Here is a 19555-nt window from a genome sequence, read left to right as displayed (position 1 = left end):
GGTTCACTCATAGTAGGTTCATTTACAGTAGGTTCACTCACAGTAGGTTCACTTATAGTAGGTTCACTCACAGTAGGTTCACTCATGGTAGGTTCACTCACAGTAGGTTCACTTACAGGTTCACTCACAGTAGGTTCACTCACAGTAGGTTTACTCACAGTAGGTTCAATTCACAGTAGGTTCACTCACAGGTTCACTCACAGTAGGTTCACTTATAGTAGGTTCACTCACAGTAGGTTCACTCACAGTAGGTTCACTTATAGTAGGTTCACTCACAGTAGGTTCACTCATAGTAGGTTCACTCACAGTAGGTTCACTCACAGTAGGTTCACTTACAGGTTCACTCACAGTAGGGGTTCACTCACAGTAGGTTCACTCACAGTAGGTTCACTCACAGTTGGTTCACTCATAGTAGGTTCACTCACAGTAGGTTTACTCACAGTAGGTGCACTCACAGTAGGTTCACTCACAGTAGGTGCACTCACAGTAGGTTCACTCATAGTAGGTTCACTCACAGTAGGTTCACTCACAGTAGGTTCACTCACAGTAGGGTCACTCACAGTAGGGTCACTCACAGTAGGTTCACTTACAGGTTCACTCACAGTAGGTTCACTCACAGTAGGTGCACTCACAGTAGGTTCACTCACAGTAGGTTCACTCACAGTAGGTGCACTCACAGTAGGCTCACTCACAGTAGGTTCACTCACAGTAGGTTGCACTCACAGTAGGTTCACTCACAGTAGGTTCACTCATAGTAGGTTCACTCACAGTAGGTTCACTCACAGTAGGTTCACTCACAGTAGGTTAACTTACAGGTTCACTCACAGTAGGTTCACTCACAGTAGGTTCACTCACAGTAGGTTCACTTACAGGTTCACTCACAGTAGGTTCATTATCCGGCCAGGTGGCTCAGCAGGAGGAGTGAGCTGCTCTCATTCGGAAGGTCGTGAGTTCAAATCCTGGGTGGAGGTCGACTCAGCCCATCATCCCTCCACAGTCGATAAAATGAGAAACCACTTTGTTGGAAAGTCAGTGGTTTTGCTATGGATAAACTCGCCCCTGCTATAGGTATGCGGCATTCCCACCACTGCTTCATGGCTGTACACAAGAGATGAGCACCGTTTCAATGCTCATTTGAGCACGAGATCACTTTGAGTTTCATGAAAGTGCTATCTGTGAAGTTGATTGTGAGGCACAGTTGGCAGATCATACAGAGATTGAACATTATATGAACAACTCAGTGTCTGTAGGAGGTTGTACAGCATGTTGGTGCAGGAGCTACAATTGTAAATTCTGAGCGCTATCCCCTCATCTGCGTGGGTTTCACCAGATCATTTTCTTTCACACGTGAAATATTCCGAAGCAGGATTCTATTTGAAACTTGAGTCTTGGTTAGTGTAGTATTAGTTCATCAACATCGGTTCAAGCTAGCCGAACGGCTGATGTCAGTGGTCCAGAGTTTGCTTGTGATGGACCAATGCTGCTGGAAAATTCACTTGCAGAATGCCTTGTGGCTGTTTGGATGTGTACAACATTCCTAAATTCCTTTATGTGGAGAGAGAGATGGTACGGAGACGTATTGTCTGTTTATTTGGATTTTATAATTCCCAAAACATCAACAATTATTGGGTGCTGAGGTGGTCATATGTTATCTCCCTCGCCTGGTACACAGGAGGGCATGGGTTGGACACCGATCCTGGCCATGCCTGTATATGTGGAGTCTGTGTGTTCTCCTCGTGGTCGTGTGGATTTTTCTCCGTGTCTTCCTGATTTGTCCTCCACGTTTAGAAACGTGCGTTTAGTTGATTTGGCTACTGCTATGAATACACAAATGTGATGACATAAGCCACTGCAATTCACTGTCATGTGTGGTCAAGTCACCTCTGAAAAATAACCAAGAGCTCAGTCAGCTTTACCTTGTAAAATAAAATAGTAGTTTTGTTTGTTTGTTATTTTGTACTGAGTATTATTATCTGGTGCACTCAATTACACGTAATATATAATTCTGCATAACCAACGAGACAATATACACCTTAAGGTAAAGATTGCACAACTTTAATCTAAACACTGCTTTTCCATTTCTATTTGTCATAAAGCATGCTATGTTTTTTTCCTCTCTCTTCCATTACCCTTCCATTTCTCTCTTCTTTCCCCTTATCCTGCATGTGCTGTTCCCTACAATGGTGCTGTGTGTTGGGATGCAGCATCTCCCAATTCCCGCAAGATGAATTTCACGAGACGTTTGGTCTCTGTGCAACCAATCAAGCATATAATTACAACAAAGAAAGCCTCCGTCACGGTCTCCTACGATCGCACAGTCGTGCCACCGCTCTATCTGATCAGAGCCCCTCCATCACCACCAGTCCTTTGCTCATTGACCCGTACGTCACTCTGATGCAACAGAGGAGGTCGCTTAGCTTGCAGGAGCGTGCGTGCTCACAGCAAACACAGGGAATGTTTCCAATTATGGACGACGCAACTCGTGTGCGGCAGAACTGGAGCTTCCCACTCTCGCACAGACAAGAGCTGCTCATGCTGCCCCATATCGGTGCTGCAAGCCCAATGCAATGGCTGCTGCAGTTACCCGTGATGAACGGGGATGCTACAGAACAGGTGGTTGAATATGGTCAGGAGGAATCTCAAGGCATAACGTCCTCCCAAACAATTCGAGAATTGCTTTCTTACAGCTTGTGCGATGCGTCGCCACCTCCGAACAGAAAACCGACTCCTCCCCCAGTACCAAAGTTTCATCAACTGCTGCCTCCATCACCTCCTCCACCTCCTCCACCTCCTCCTCCACCTCCTCCACCTCCTCTTCTGCCTCCACAACTTGCCCCTAGTTCTTATTCTCATCACATTCCACCTCCCCTGCCAAGTAGTGTGGATCCTCCTTCACACGATCTCAACCCTGTTTCCGTTACTCTTCTCGAAGCAAGCGCACATTCCTCTGCGCCCCCTTCCTCGCCCACTCTGACACTGCCCGCTAACGAGACACTGCCCCCTAACGAGACACTGCCCACTAACGAGAGACGCCGAAGGCCTCTCAAGGGAATCCTAAAAACAATTCCAAACCTGGAGGAGATTGAAAGGTCTGTGGCCAACATATACAGCCAGATAGATAAGTGCCATCTGCTGAGTAAGAGTCCGCAAAGAGCGCCCACACCAAAATATTACAAGGAGAGCAATGGACACTCGGAGACGGGTCAGTATGAAGCCATTGATTCTGCCGACAGAATTCAAGGCAGCAATGGAATCACCGTGAGAGGGTGTAACGCTGACAGCCTTCTGCCCGTGCTAAGCTCTGCTGACAGCACGGATGTGCAAGATCGCTGCGATGCAGTGTTTTAAGGATACATCAATCTTATTACGGACACTTCAGGTTTTAATTACTGATACAATAAGCCAAACATGTGTTAACTGTTGTGCAAGTAAATTACATGGAAACTGTCAACATGTTTCTTGAGTTATACTTCTAAATACAGTACATGGATATGAGCAATACGAATATTGGACTGCAATGAAGTATACCTGAACAGAAGTCAAAATTATGACACGAAGCTGACATAATCAGGCCCACAGAATCGTTCGATTGAATGTGCTTTACTTCATTGCATTTAATTTTTATTCATTAAAATATTTCACCTGGAAATCCCTGGGATTGAACATCTCGTTTGCACGGGTGTCCCGGGTGTTGATTGACACACACACATAGCAAACCTGACATGACGCGAGTGTACACGGACTAACTCACTCGTGGTAACCTAGGCTACAAGAGTTGTGCGTTTATAAATGTATTTACTTACACACGTTGTTAATCTATAACGTATACAGCGTGCACTTATAACATGAATATCACACTCAGTCATTCACGTAAATAAAGGCACAGATAATGCAATGGTGCACACTGCTGGTTGATGTCGAATGAACTCTAGCTGTAACAGTTGAAAATCTTGAGAAAGTGTGTTTTAATTAAAATATTTAAATAAAACACAACATATCTTGTAAACTTTAATATCCCAGGACTGTGAAACAATAAGAGGCCTGTGTAGTCACCTGTCACGTGGAGAGCGGGGTTCGTCATTCATAGCAACATTGGTAGTTATTTTCCAAACATTGTTTTTGAGGAATGAAGGCATAAACACAGCTGTAGAAATATCAACCATCTCAAGAAAGTCTGATGATGTAATCACAGTAACAACCAGTAGGTATGAACAACAGGGAATGGTTGAAGAACTTAACAAAGAAGGCTGAAAAGTTGGGCTCAAGTTAAATGAGGAAAGCAAACGTTTTATACAGTTCAATAAGTTCAATGAAGAATTGTAAATGTATAGGAAGGACTGTAATGTGTCGTAAAAATATGGATACAGGCAGTCCCCTGGATACGAACGCCCGCCATGAAATGTTATTAATTTGAACCATCCGATTTGCGAACTTTCGACTATATTATTTTGTTCGGCGAAGCGATTCTCCGCGAGATGTAATGAGTCCCAGCATCCGGCATGATGCACAATGACAGTGAACTGTTTGACGCAAGGTAAGTGAAAATGAAACGATTTTATTCTTCATATTACTTTATTTATGTTTTTTTTTTACTTTACAGTATTTATTACAGTATTACATGAAAATGTACAATATTTATTCTTATTTATGGGTTTAACAATGCTTCCTTTTTTTGTTGAACCACAAGACATTTTATAACACTGACCGTATGTACAATGAAATATTGGGTTTCGAGATACGAACAAATTCACTTACGGGCGGGTCTTAGAAACATAGGCCGTTTGTAAGTCGAGGACGATCTGTACTGAATAATAGGGAGTGCATATGTGGATCATTGGCGAGAAGTTAACGACCTTGTCTGGTATACAGGAGTTCGTGGGTTCGATCCCGACCCTGACGCCTGAATATTGAATGTTCTACCCATGACCGCGTGGATATATCTCCGGGTCCTCTGGTTTTTCCCTCCATATTTAGAATCAAAATGCGTTTACAATATTTGGCTGCTACAAATGTCCACATGATGAGCCACTTCGTTGAGCTGTCATTTGTGGCCAGGTTGCTTCTGAAAAAGAACTATATACTGTAGCTCAGTGGGCCTTACCTGGTAAAATAAAGAAAATAATTTAGTTTTTACATTAACATTGGCTGCTGACATTTGGGCTACGCCCATTTCAAACCTTTATAAACAGTTTACCTTTAGAAGCTAACCCCCACTTCCTGATGATGAACGCTTGTGTTGCGATCGAAACGTCGTAGTTTTTTGTTATTTTTTGTGATTTTCTTTGAACCTATCTATGTGACTTTACCTAAAGACCCAAAGAATATAGTTTTAGTATAGTTTAGTTTCAGCGGTGTATGGCTGTGAGCAATGTTGGTAAGAAGTGGAGATTAGTGTGATTCTGAAAGCGTAAATATAGTTGATGTGTGTATTGCAGGAATAATAACATTGTATTTGCCGTTGCATTTTCTGGTCTTGCTTTCATAGCTTTCTGTTTAGCATCCACACATGTTCATGGAAAAAAACATTTTGTACATGTCGGGTACATTAATTTTGTGTATAAATAAATACGTTATTTTCGGTTTTATGTTGGTTTTAAATTGCCTTAATTGTCTTCACCGCCCAGTGCACATGAGTTTTCAGTGAAACTGTTAAAATAATAAGTATGTTCGTTACACATCACATCAGCCACACAGCCTTCTGGGGGAGTGCATCATTTCAGCAGCAATAGTTCAACACCAGCAAACTGGATTGGTTTTGACACTGTCTCATCGGCATAGTCAGGCTTGCTTTAACTAAGGACGCAAATTCTTATTTTATGTTACGAATTATATTATTTGCGTAAAACTAGGACCCGTATCTAGCAAAGAGGTTCCTTTTCTACAAGTATCTGACAGTGAACCAGCATTGATTCAAGCAAGCCTGTTTCTGTTGATGGGACATTGAATGTCAAAACCGAGTCCAGAGTTTGCTTGTGTCAAACTGCTGCGCTCGATATTATGCACTTTCAAAAGGCAATGTGGCTGATGGGATGTTTAAAAAAAAAACACTTTCATTTTTTACGTAGAGAGATAGATGTGAGGAGGAAAATGTTTGCTAATCTATTTTGTTTCTCATTCTCCACAATGACACTTGATTATTCTGTGTATAAACAATGGTTTACTAGTTGTACAGTGATTATATAGAACAGATCATCATTATTGTTCTACAGGGGGTCTGGATAATAGAGCTAAAATATATACACGTATTTGTTTATTTCCTTTTAGGAACATTGGATATGGTCAACAAGGGGTAAGCAGTTGTACACTGGAATGCTTTGTACCACCATTGCCATCACTGTCTGCTTTACCACCACCATTGCCTGTACCATTAACAAATCGAATAAAGTGCAAACACCTTCGAAGCAAATCATAATGCTCACTCACGTGTACACCCCGCATCAGCTGTGAATTGATCAATCGGAATTTGTGAATTTGTTGAGTTGGCAGACAGCAAGTCGCAAAGAGTTTACAGTATAACCACAAGGGCAAGGTCACCCAGGTCAACTCCTGAAGACGCCTGCGGTCGTAGTGCAGGCGAAAGCGTGAGAGAAAAATAATCTCAAAATACAGCCCGACCTGGAAAACATAATTTGTTGACTATAAAGGGAATTATTAATATTACAAAAAAAGTAAACTATGTGTATGGCTGTTAGCCCGCTACCTGTATGCCTGACATCACTTACGCCTACACCTACCCTGCTGTGATCATGGTGGCTGGCTCACCTGAACGTGAGTGGTGGAGTACTAAAGTCGGGTATCTTCACCATTCCACAGTGACCAGCGTGGTGAAGTATGATTACGTATATTTCTTCGCAGTGGTACATCAGGCTGAAACCCTTAGCTCAGTCACTTGTACCTCTGATTTCGTTATCTACGATGACAGCAGGGTATGTTTATGCGTAAGTGACGTTAGGAATTACAATGTGAAGTCCAAGGTAAACATAGCACACCTCCGTGAGTTGCTCAAGTTATAGTAAACAGGTTGGTCCCTGCACCCTCTCTCCTCATGGCCACTCATACGCCATAACTCCCCACTTTGTCCCTGTCTCTGCTCCCATCTACCACTACTGATCTGATGGTTTGTTTTTCCAAAAATATATACCTTTCAGCATGTCGGTATTCTACACACAATGTCTTCTTAATGCCCCACAGGAGCTCTCCATGGAGTCCGGTATTGATCCTGGTCAAGAGTACTACCCACATGATTACTATGGGTACGAAGCCACAGGGTGAGTATTATCCACCGGGCGCTGATGGTTATGCTCTATGTGGCCTGTGATCACGTACTGTGGAGGCAGTGAGGATTGGTGGATCATACACATTTGTGAAACTCCCTCCCTACACATAGGGCGTCATGGTTGCCGTCTCCTGGCTCACCACTGTTGACCTTGAGCTCTTTGTTTAAATATATTAAACCCCTTTTCATCTTACAGTGACATCTTTGGGAGTGACGTGCATGGAAAACGTGCATGCGCTCTTGACAGTCAAGACAGAGAGAGACGGCTATTGCTGGCATTGTTACTGAATGGCCGGGTTCTTGTTTGATACCAGCGATGTTGTTAAATAAAGACTTATTTGTTACGAGCCCATCCTGAGCGAAATCACCTTAGGCTACGTAATTAGTAAGGTGCAGAGGAAGGAAAATATGCAAGATGTTTCATTGCATGAGAAAATATTCGTTAGATTTAAACTGCATTTTATTAGTAAAAATGTTTCGCTTGGAGAATCCCTTCAGGTGGAACATCTCGTTTGCAAGGGTGTCCAAGGTGATACACACACACGCAGATAGCAGGAACGTAATGACACATAAACCAATATTTTAAATCTATAACATATACAGTGTACATTCATACAATGAATTCCACACACCATCAATTGCAAAAATAACTATATAAATAATGAAATGGTGCACATCGCGGATTCATGTGCAGTCACTCGAGCTGCGACAGTTGAAATGCTACGCTATAGTGTATATAGGCTAATAAACAGTACGAACACATGATAAAAAAAAGACAGCTAAAACAACTGACATAGAATTGCACATTTTTTTGCCGAATATGTTTGCTGCGGTGCTTGTAGGTATGGCGTGGCAGGGTTTGGTAGCCGTCGCCGGCTGATTGCGGCACCCCAACGGATGTTCAACGAGTACGGAGAACCCATCGTGGAGGATGAAGGCGACTATTACTACGGGGAAGGTGGCGGTCTGGGTGAGGATGGAGAGGTGAGATTATTTTTTTTACACCTCAGAACATACTCAGTAATGGTTACATGTTAGAGTTGCCACCTATCTGGGTTTGACCTGGGGACAGTCCCGGAATTGGCACCTGTGATTTAGTGGCAGGAATTTATTTGTACCGAGATCCGGTAGAACTGTTGAACTTTTGTGAGTGTAAACTGCACAGTTTTTATAGACCTTGGCCTAGCGAGAAATATCTCCTGGTGTCTTTTGTGAAAGAGGTGGCAACCCTGATTACATGTGGTAACAATAAGCCCCGAATTGACAATAATAAGTAATAGTAAACAATACATAGACCTTTTATATCACTTTTCAGTGATCCCAATGCACTTTAAGTTCAGCCACGAACAATACCATCAAAATGCTAAACATTTTCTTGTCTATGAGATTCACTCCATGGATGTCCAAGTGCTATTTGTCGTTCCAGTTGAATTCTAAACGACCACAATGAAGGGCTTTGCTTTTTACTGCCATGTTTTTAACAGACAATTTGCATTCTTCCCATATCTGCCCCTCCACATAAAAATAAAACCGTTTTGGACACATCCCATTAGCCTTTTGGGAGTGCATCATTTGAGCAGCGTTGTTTCGACAAAATCAAACATTGGACAGGTTTTGACATTGTCTTATCAGCGGTCAGACTTGTTTGAACCAATTCTGATCAACTGGCAAATGTTTATAGGCAGTTATATATGGGTCCTAGTTTGACGCAAACCATGTAATACATACCTTACAGTATATAGAAAAACGTGCCTGCAAATGCCACAATTGTTGTTTTCGTCATTGCTTTTACGTTTACAATGATAATCCTCGTTAGAGATAAAATTGTGATGCTAACCGTAAATTGTGCTTTACATATAAAAGAACAAGACAAAACAAATGTTTTCTACCGATATTTATCAATATGCCCATACTTGTTAATATAATTGTTTGTATAGGTTGTAGAGCATCCACTGAAAGTTAACCCCAAACCATCATGTTTGAACAATGGTGTTGGTATTTTTATGAATATTCCTATTTTGTCCTTTTGTTCAAAGGTATGAAGCTTTTTTAATTTGATCATTTTTATTCCATAATAGTGTCCATTAACATGCATGATGTAACACGTTTCACCTATCATTTCAGCTTATGCATGAAGGTCACACGCAGGAAAAAGCTGTAGGGCAAAAAAAGAAAGGCAGGCATAAGAAGCAAGTGTCGCCTGCAGCTGCAGAGGGCCAGCCAGAAACGGGGCACTCTGGTAGTGAGAGGCCCAGCTTAAGACAGGATCCCCAAATGGATGCGGGTGAAATAGAAACGGGAGATTCGAGCCCATCTGCTGCTGTCGCTCAGGATTACGATGGACTGCCAGCATCACAGATGTCAGCAAGACGTGGAAGAATTTTACCATCGAACAACATCAGCCCAGAAAATCATGATGTGGAAAATCAGCCAATATTTAGCAAAATAGGACCCGATGATTTTTCAGATAAACAACCAATTCTTCAAACTCAAATGCACTGGAAGAAAGCTAAATTATTCCCCATGTTTTTTAGAAAGATAAAAGGTCAGGTCAGCAAACCTCAAGAACCCCAACAGATTTCCAATGGGCACTCTAGCAAGGCCAGTTCATCTTCAGAACTTGTATTAATCAATGGAAATTATTTCCAAAAAGCTCAAAACGGTGCAAAGCCAAAAACCTTTGGAATAGGTGGTGTTTTAAAAAAAGTTTCTAAAGGCACTGGGAAGTATTTAAAAAAGGGTTCTTCTATAAGTGATAAAAGTGTGAAAAGTGTGTCTGATACGAATGAGGGCAGCATAAAAAAATCATTGTCAAGTCAGGGATCAATGTCGTCGACCAGAAGCAGAGATCATATGAGTGCGGAGACGAGCAGCAACTTGTCTGAGCAGGGAAGCAGATCGAGGGCTTCCAGTGTCTCAAACACATCGCTGAGAAGCAGGAGCCAGACCATCAGTAGGACTGCCAGTGTGTTTTCTGAAGAAGGAAGCGAATCTAACGCTACAACAAAAACCAACGATAATGAATCTGATGATCTTTCAGTGCTCAGTGAAATGTCTGATAGAAGTGCCTTGTCTTCAAGGCAAATGAAGTCTGTATCAGGAAGTGTGTCGAGTAAAACAACTAGCACAAAGTCAAAAGTTAGTTTTGGTGACAGTGATGTAACTGTAAAAGATTATGATTACAGTCAGAGAAGCAGTTTGTCTGAACTGCCAGAAAGAGATAACGAATCGGCGGACAGTATGTCAGACAGTGAGGATAACGAAGATTCTCAAAGCAGATTTAGTTCAGAAAATGGCCAAAAGGAGAGAAGCCAGCATAGGGAAGATTCTGATTCTGAAGATTCTGAGGATGAGACACAGCAGAGTGAAATGTGTTCAGTAGATTATACATCTGATGCAAGTAGAGTAGCACAGAGCAAGAGGTCTATAATGAGCAGCATACATTTAAATAGATCATTTAGCAGAGGATTTTCAACAGACACTGATGCAATTTTGGATGATCATGAAAGTTTACAACAATCACACGAGGATGAGAATGAGGTTGTGGATGTTGATCATGAGGGTATGAATGATGGATTTGAACATCCTAGTGTCTCAGGAGATGAAACATCTAAATCTCGAACCAGTGTTGAAACAACAGAATTGGAGAATGATAATTCTGAATCGGAGCATGCAGATGAAATGGGCTCCAGAAATGCAATGTCTATCGGCGGCTCAGAAGACATTACTTCTGTTGATGGTTCATCCATATATAGGTCGTTAGCAGAGACAAGCGACAATATTTCAGTCCATACCAGTGGAGCTTGCTCTACAATGAGTGTCGTCGACTCTGAAAATACCGTGGAGAGTAGCTCAGATCATACGGTTAGAACAAATGATTTCAAAAATATCAGCAGCGTTTCCTCCATTAGTGACTTTGCTAACAGGAGCTTGCCCATGACGATTTCAGAATCTAGTGAGGAAGAGGCTCAAATGAGCGATGTCCTGAGTGTAACTGACACACAAAGTTTGCAGACATCCAGTGCAGTTACAGATGCCCGGACTTCTGGACAAACAGATCCTGAAAGTTCTCACCAGGATAAAACAGATTACGAAAATTTCCCTTCAACCGAAATTGAAGAGACAGAGGGCAGTGATGAAGAAGAGTCTTTCACAGGAGATACGGAACACCAAGTTGGCAGTTCACTTCCAGAGAGTGACTCCACTGTCACCGTGTTATGAAGCAGCACGCTCATCCTAGTCGCACTGGTAAACCCATCGCTTAGCATGGTCTGGGTGTGTTTGTTGGAAATTCTCTTTTGTCAGAGTTATATCTGGTTCTTCATTCCACTACTTTCTCAAATAATTGTACATGCATGCGGCTCTACTAACAGGAACTAACGTTTGTGTTTTCTCATCATTATATTTCTGCTAACTTCTTTGTGCTGTCATAATAAAAATAGAGGATTGCTGATGTGTCGAATGTTTTACCATTCATTTTATTACAATCTAAAATATCTTGTGCCTTTTTTGTGACCTTATCAGTGGTTGAAGTGGAATTATACAAGTGTCAGTGTGATTCATATGTTAAATGTCCTCAAAATACCAATGTTGTTTTATATTAATATGTTCTGAGTTACTCATAGAGTAACATTTATATTCAGATTTGTATAATTCGTTTCTAATTTGGTTTGTTTATGTTAATACAGGAGCACAAGGTTCAGCATTGGGAAAGTAGCTCAACAGGAGATGACGGTACCGTGGAGCGAGAAAGATTTTATATCAGCACCAGCGAGTCCAGACAATCGGGGCACGTTTATATCACCCAGAATGGGACGGTTGTCCGGACTAAATGGAATTCACACACGTCGAAGGGGAAAAATCCGTTACTTTCCAGTGCTAGAAAACCACATAACTCCAAAGCGAAACGAGTGTCGTCCAATGGGAAAACATCCCTTGAGAGCTACCTGCAGAAGTCAAACCTGGCAACGTCGTACGGGAAGACGGGCGACAATATGAACACACTGCTCCCGTCGAGCGCATCCTGCAGCTCCACGATGACACGCCCTCCCAGCTCGGCATCGCACAGCGGCACCCTGCAGCGCCGCGGACGACAGCACGTCTTCCACGAGATGGAGTCGTCCGCTGACAACGCGGACGAGACCAGGGAAACTCTGCACTCCACCAGCGATGGGGAGTCGCCCTCGGCCGAAGAGGAGCTGTGGATGGGGCCTTTTGCTAAGCTGAGCATTCCAATGACGAAACTTTGACATTCAAATGTATGAAGCACAACAGATTTTAAAGACCGTTTATTATATTTTTAGCAAAACAAAAAACCCAACAGTAAATCCGAATGCAAAGATGCTCGTGCTCTATTTTTGTTTTATTGTTGTAGCTAATAGACAAAATGGTTTTGAGAACTTTCCATGTTTGAATATGATCTAAAAATTATTCTAAAATATGTACAATTGTTTTGTGTTCTTTAATGTGTATAAAAGATTGACAGGAAATGGGTTTACCATGCATTCCTGGGTTGTAAATCAGCACAATTCAGTTACATAAATGTAATTGTGCACGTTTTCATGGCATTCTTATGAATTCTAAGATAATATGTTTAAATATAAACAAGACATTTAACTTGCAATATTACAGCTGTGTTGTATATTCATGTCTTACATTCATCTTCAGTAAAAAAATTACCGTTTTGTGTTGATATTTAAAATACAAAAAAACATGTTTAAAAAAAATCTGGTGCGAAAATAAATTAATGAGCAAGTGATTTTTTTTTTTTTTACAATAAACAGGCACAGTACTTAACGTATAATCAGTGATATACAATGTGTTATTTACAGCACAGTGGAAAAATACAATCCAATACCCTGCATTGGTACACATAATTTCACACTTTGATATGAGCTAACACGAGGTCACATTGATTGCACTCTGAGACAGTCTTATCATACAAGCAACAATTATGTATTCCCACTGGGTAATGTGAAGCGTACATTTGAGAAATCTCACTTTCCCGGTGAATTATCATTCTAAATGTCACATGTTACACTTTACTTTGAATAATTGCTTCATGAAAATGCTATTCATCTCACCACACACACCGGTGATATGAAAATATCCAGAACCATTTTGACGAGACGTGGTAATGTATAAAATTACAAGAATAAAATTTGCTTGTGCTCAAATACAAGGCTTGTAACATATGATTGTGTACTTATGAATACTCTTTGGTTCTATTGGGTAAAGTCACGTAGGTGAAAATAAAATAACAATTTTTTTGTTATTTTATTTTCACCTAGCAGTCACGAAAGCTTTAAATCTACTTATGAATAGTCACATTTAAAATTCTGCATGCTTATGAATAGGAAATCGGAGCACTGCTGGGCAATCGGTTCATGACTAAAAAGGAAGTTGCATGTAATTTTGAGGTCAACAACATTCATATAAAAATATCTGCGAGCATAATTGTAAATAATTTAAGAAACGAAATAGTCAGACGATAGGCCTTCATATCCATCCATCCACATAAAAAATATATATGGTCATCTCTCGATATATGGAACAGCTACATTCCTGACAAGTTGCCCATGAGCGAAATTCCGTATATCGCACCCTATTTTGTCATTGCCTTCCATTATACACTTGGAGATGCGTTCTGACAAAAAATTTCCGTCCCAAGAGGTAATGAAAACACACTTAAGAATGCAGAAACCTTTTTCAAAAACATTTAATGGAAAATCGAAAATTTTGTGATAAAAAAATAATAAAATTGTTTTCGAAATTAAGTTACTGTGAAGTACTTACCAACGACTGGTAATCGTGATGTGAGGTTGTGGTTGCACCAAGATGTGGTAATTGCTTGAGGGTATCTTTTTTGCACTTCTGCTATGACTTGCACTTCATACAGTGAGGGAAACAAGTATTTGATCCCCTGCTGATTTTGTACGTTTGCCCACTGACAAAGAAATGATCAGTCTATAATTTTAATGGATGGTAGGTTTATTTGAACAGTGCGAGACAGAATAACAACAACAAAATTCAGAAAACGTATGTAAAAAATGTTATAAATTGATTTGCATTTTAATGAGGGAAATAAGTATTTGACCCCCTCTCAATCAGAAAGCTTTCTGGCTCCCAGGTGTCTTTTATACAGGTAACGAGCTGAGAATAGGAGCACACTCTTAAAGGGAGTGCTCCTAATCTCAGCATGTTACCTGTATAAAAGGCACCTGTCCACAGAATCAATCAGATTCCAAACTCTCCACCATGGCCAAGACCAAAGAGCTCTCCAAGGATGTCAGGGACAAAATTGTAGACCTACATAAGGCTGGAATGAGCTACAAGACCATTGCCAAGAAGCTTGGTGAGAAGGTGACAACAGTTGGTGCGATTATTTGCAAATGGAAGAAACACAAAATAACTTTCAATCTCGCTCGGCCTGGGGCTCCATGCAAGGTCTCACCTCGTGGAGTTGCAATGATCATGCGAACGGTGAGGAATCAGCCCAGAACTACACGGGAGGATCTTGTCAATGATCTCAAGGCAGCTGGGACTATAGTCACCAAGAAAACAATTGGTAACACACTACGCCGTGAAGGACTGAAATCCTGCAGCGCCCGCAAGGTCCCCCTGCTCAAGAAAGCACATATACATGCCCGTCTGAAGTTTGCCAATGAACATCTGAATGATTAAGAGGACAACTGGGTGAAAGTGTTGTGGTCAGATGAGACCAAAATGGAGCTCTTTGGCATCAACTCAACTCGCCGTGTTTGGAGGAGGAGGAGGAATGCTGCCTATGACCCCAAGAACACCATCCCCACTGTCAAACATGGAGGTGGAAACATTATGCTTTGGGGGTGTTTTTCTGCTAAGGGGACAGGACAACTTCACCGCATCAAAGGGACGATGGACGGGGCCATGTACCGTCAAATCTTGGGTGAAAACCTCCTTCCCTCAGCCAGGGCATTGACAATGGGTCGTGGATGGGTATTCCAGCATGACAATGACCCAAAACAAACGGCCAAGGCAACAAAGGAGTGGCTCAAGAAGAAGCACATTAAGGTCCTGGAGTGGCCTAGCCAGTCTCCAGACCTTAATCCCATAGACAATCTGTGGAGGGAGCTGAAGGTTCGAGTTGCCAAAGGTCAGCCTCGAAACCTTAATGACTTGGAGAAGATCTGCAAAGCGGAGTGGGACAAAATCCCTCCTGAGATGTGTGAAAACCTGGTGGCCAACTACAAGAAACGTCTGACCTCTGTGATTGCCAACAAGGGTTTTGCCACCAAATACTAAGTCATGTTTTGCAGAGGGGTCAAATACTTATTTCCCTCATTAAAATGCAAATCAATTTATAACATTTTTGACATGCGTTTTTCCGGATTTTTGTGTTGTTATTCTGTCTCTCACTGTTCAAATAAATCTACCATTAAAATTATAGACTGATCATTTCTTCGTCAGTGGGCAAACGTACAAAATCAGCAGGGGATCAAATACTTTTTTCCCTCACTGTATCCTCAGACACCTTAACTTACGTTTCCTGAATTAAGAACATTTGTAAAAGGGTGAAATCGTGCACTGTACAGCAGCAGGCGTGATAAATACGAAGCACCAAACCGAAACGAGCCAAGGCCAGCCAGCACAGGGAGCGTGGGGAACCACCACAGTGAGTATTTGTGGTAGCAGTGTCATGACATGAAATGCACGATAGATCGTGCATTCTTAGACCCCCCCCCCCCAAAAAATATTGTTTTAATTCAGAGATTAAAAATGGAGTAAATATTAACGTAACGTAATGCACATTGCATTCGTCTCCTCTCTTCAAGGTTACGTTACCATACCTGTCAACCCCTTATCAGTGCCCCACCTTATTACAGACCCAATTCAGACATTATTGCTCACCGTGTGCCCTTATAAATCTCAACGTTCATAATACAAAGTCCCATTAAAAATATTTGTACTCAATTTCCCTGTACAAGAATACAGGTAACCCGTGTGGGTTGACAGGTATGCGTTACAGGGAACATACTACCGAGTTTTCACATAACGGGGGATTACTAAAACCTGTGTAAAAACAGTGCGGAGCGATAGGGGGACAGTATGGTTCCCTCGGACCATGGTTACTAATGGACATGCTTATGATTATTGATGGGACGAGCGTTGACAGGTCCACGTGAGGGAGAGCACGGGATCCAATGGCTGGAAAGTGTATAATTAGGGCAGTGATTGACAAAAGCAGGTATGGGGAGGAAAATTCGGGAATAAGGGCGTGGCCGGACCGGGCGAGGATAAGAACCAGCGCGAGCCGGAGCTGTGGGCTACATTACAGTGGTGTCAGAAGTGGCTATTGTAAAATGCCGAAGAAAGGAAATAGTAAGAACCCACCTGTAGCATCTTCAGAGAAGGAGAAGGGAGATGGCCAAGGAGTTCCCCCAACAGCTCCAGGAGCCGGAAACCCGGTGACGAAGCCCGAGGGTGCAGGAGATGTGGCACCTACGTCGGAGGAGTGGCAAGCCCTGATGGCGGAGGCAGATCGGCTCCGGTTGACCGTCGCTGACTTGATGTCGAAGAGGAGAGGGGCGACTTCGGGAGCCGACGCAGCTGGGACGAGCCGCAAAGTCATGCGGGGAATGTGGAGCGGCCGCCTGCGGTCGGAGTTCCCGCGCTGGAGACGCGGTCGGGGGCCGCCATTTCGCGGGAGGTGATGCGACCGACGGCCGCCATTTTGAAGCCTACGCGGGAGGCGGCAGTGTTGTCTCGGGTGGCAGAGCGAGGAACCGTCGAGCAACCACGAAGGTTGCCATTGATCAAGGAATTTACGGCGGCGGGGAGGTGGACTGGAGTACCTTCACCCGCCGGTTCGGGGCAACGTACCGGTCTGTCGGCTGGACGGAGGAAGAGGCGCTGACTGCTTTGCCTACGACTCTTGACGATGACGGCCACGCGGTGTTCTTGGTCATCCCGGAGGGGAAGAGGGCTACGCTTCAGAATGCCTACAAGGAGATGTCTGCTGTATACGACCCACAATCTGGGCCGAGGGGTGCATGCAAGCGTGCAAGACCTTCCGAGGACGGCCGTGGGGAGCTGCATGGAGCGGAAAATCTCGGCTTGGAGACGAATGGGCTGGCTGACCATCCAAGATTCTCGTGGAGCCGTCGCAGGAAGAAACGGAGTCTTCGGGGGGAGTGACGGCGGTAGATCGCGGAGAGGACCTGTCCAATTCGGTGCCTTCGCCGCGGGCGCCCTGACTCGCCTGCTCTGCTGCGGCCAGCTTCGATCCTTTGTGCGGGGATGCCAAGCGTTGTGGGGAGATCATGGAGCCCCTTGCGTTCACCGCCTCGTCGACAGCTACGGCCCGGAACAGGCGAGTCGTGATGCACCAGACACCCGACCGCTAAAAATCACCTCACGCATCGAGTTATCGGGAATTCATTGAGGCCGAACTTGGGCATGCAGTAGCAAAAGCTGGCAGCCGAGTAGTAGTGGTGGTGGCTGGTTCATCGGGAATAGTATTTGTTGTGTATGGTGTGAAATGATGTGTTTTGTGGGATTAGTGCCTTGGACTTTTGATTCGGGAATCGTTTTGTCACGAAGGCCTTTAAATTAAGGGATCGTTGAGGTTTGCTGTGGTGATTGTGTGTGTAGCGGTGTATGGAGGAATGGGGGGCATAGTAGCCTGTTTCAGAGTAGGGGGAGGTTGAGATATGGTGCCAGTATTGGATTTGGGACGCTGGCTGTGGCCTATCTCTGGGGCAGAGATCCTGACCAGGATACCCCTGCAATTGTTGCATGTCCAGGGTGTGTTCAGATGCAATAGGGTCACGAATGTTACGGGGATCCCCCCATCAGCGAGCATTAGGGGTTCAGGTAATATTCAAGAAATATCTAGAGATCTGCCTGACGCGAGAGTAGTGGTCCCATCGTGTTGTGGCTGACGGTTTGATCTGATGGCCGGAGGTCGAGATCCTCCATGGCACGTCTAGGCAGTGAGCGGTGGGCTCACAGTGGTCGGAAGTGGTGGTCCCATTGTGCTATGGCAGACGGCTTGACCTGACGGCCCGGAGGTCAAGACCTTCCGTGGCGCGTCTGGAGCAGCAGACTTGATCTGACGGCCCGGAGGTCGAGAACCTCTGTGGCGCGTCTGGAACAGTGGGCTTGGGGCTCACAGAGCTCTGCAATAGCAGTCCCTTTGCGTTAATGGTGAACGGTGAGACCTGGCTGGCAGGAGACTGGGGTTCTCCTTGGGTTGTCTTGAGCGGAAGGGCCGTGGGCTCATACCACTCTGGGTGCTAACGCTGTTAAGTGGAAAGGGGGAACCGTTCCTGCAGATCCTATTAGGGGATATGGGAATTGCGGGGGTTCAGGCGAAAGGAACATGCTTATGCGAGGTTAGCTTGATGCGATGGGTTCAGGCCGAGCGCTTAGACGGGAGTGAATAAGGACATATGCTGAAAATGCATGGAAGGGTGAGTTGTGGCAGTAACCCTAAGTTGTTCGGGGTGCTTGAGGTTGAGTGTGACTCCTGTTGCATGCGGTTCCTGTTGAGGGAATGTTGGCCGTGGAAATTCCTCCATATGGATGTTGGAGGGCCTCGGCCTCAGGAAGGGACAAACCTTCCTTGTCAGTAAATCGTCAGGCTGTGTGATGTGTCGGAGTGTGTGAGTCAGAGGAGGTGTAGTACGGGATAGAGCACGGAGTCGGTTGCGAAGTGCCATTGCTTTAATCCCCGAAATTTGCATTGGCCAGGTAAATGGCCAGTGGAGGTCGTTGAAATTGGACGGCCGTGGTGCGGTCAAGGGCGAGTGAGATGTTGCCACTGAGTTCCCATAAGTTGCACTTGGTGCCGTATGTTGTCTTAGTCTTGCATCATTCATCCCCAGTGTTGTGTGGTCGGGGTTTGTGGTGTCAGACGGGCCGGGAAGGGGGGCCAGAGTAATCGGATGCTAAGGGATGTGTATTGTTCCACCTCCAATTGCGAATCCCTGGCATCAGAAGTGCCCCCAGACCTCAACCCCCCCCCCCCCCTCCCCCCCGGGCTTGGGTGCAAGCCCTCTTGGCCATTGTCGGCCACAAATTTTCCCGGGGAGAAGGACCGACGTCAAGAACTGGACATTTAGTTGATGGATCGCCGTGACGTTGTTGGTTTCGTTGTGTGTTGTGGGCGTCCGTATGTTCAAAATGTCCGGGGCTTGACGGGTTGATCGCGGGGGTTGAGTGCGTGTGTTGTTCGCATTTTGGCATTATTGTTGTGTTATGGGTTTGGTTGCGGTGGTCCGCATTGGTTTTCTAAAG

General features: G+C 44.0%; 1 protein-coding gene across 1 annotated transcript in view; it reads left to right on the top strand.

Annotated features, from left to right (window-relative positions):
* LOC116940200 (protocadherin-15) overlaps positions 1-5585 on the top strand; it is a 112212-nt gene extending 106627 nt beyond the window's left edge. Inside the window, exon 35 of the mRNA XM_076065606.1 lies at positions 2205-5585. Coding sequence (XP_075921721.1) covers positions 2205-3348 — 1144 coding nt within the window. The 3' untranslated portion in view covers positions 3349-5585. The remainder of the gene's footprint in view (positions 1-2204) is intronic.
* The last annotated feature ends 13970 nt before the right edge of the window (positions 5586-19555 follow it).

This window comes from Petromyzon marinus, chromosome 8 (assembly GCF_048934315.1).
Source record: "Petromyzon marinus isolate PM22_M1 ecotype Great Lakes invasive population chromosome 8, UKy_Petmar_22M1.pri1.0, whole genome shotgun sequence".
NCBI classification, from domain to species: Eukaryota; Metazoa; Chordata; class Hyperoartia; order Petromyzontiformes; family Petromyzontidae; genus Petromyzon; species Petromyzon marinus.
This window is presented reverse-complemented; position numbering and strand designations above follow the sequence as displayed.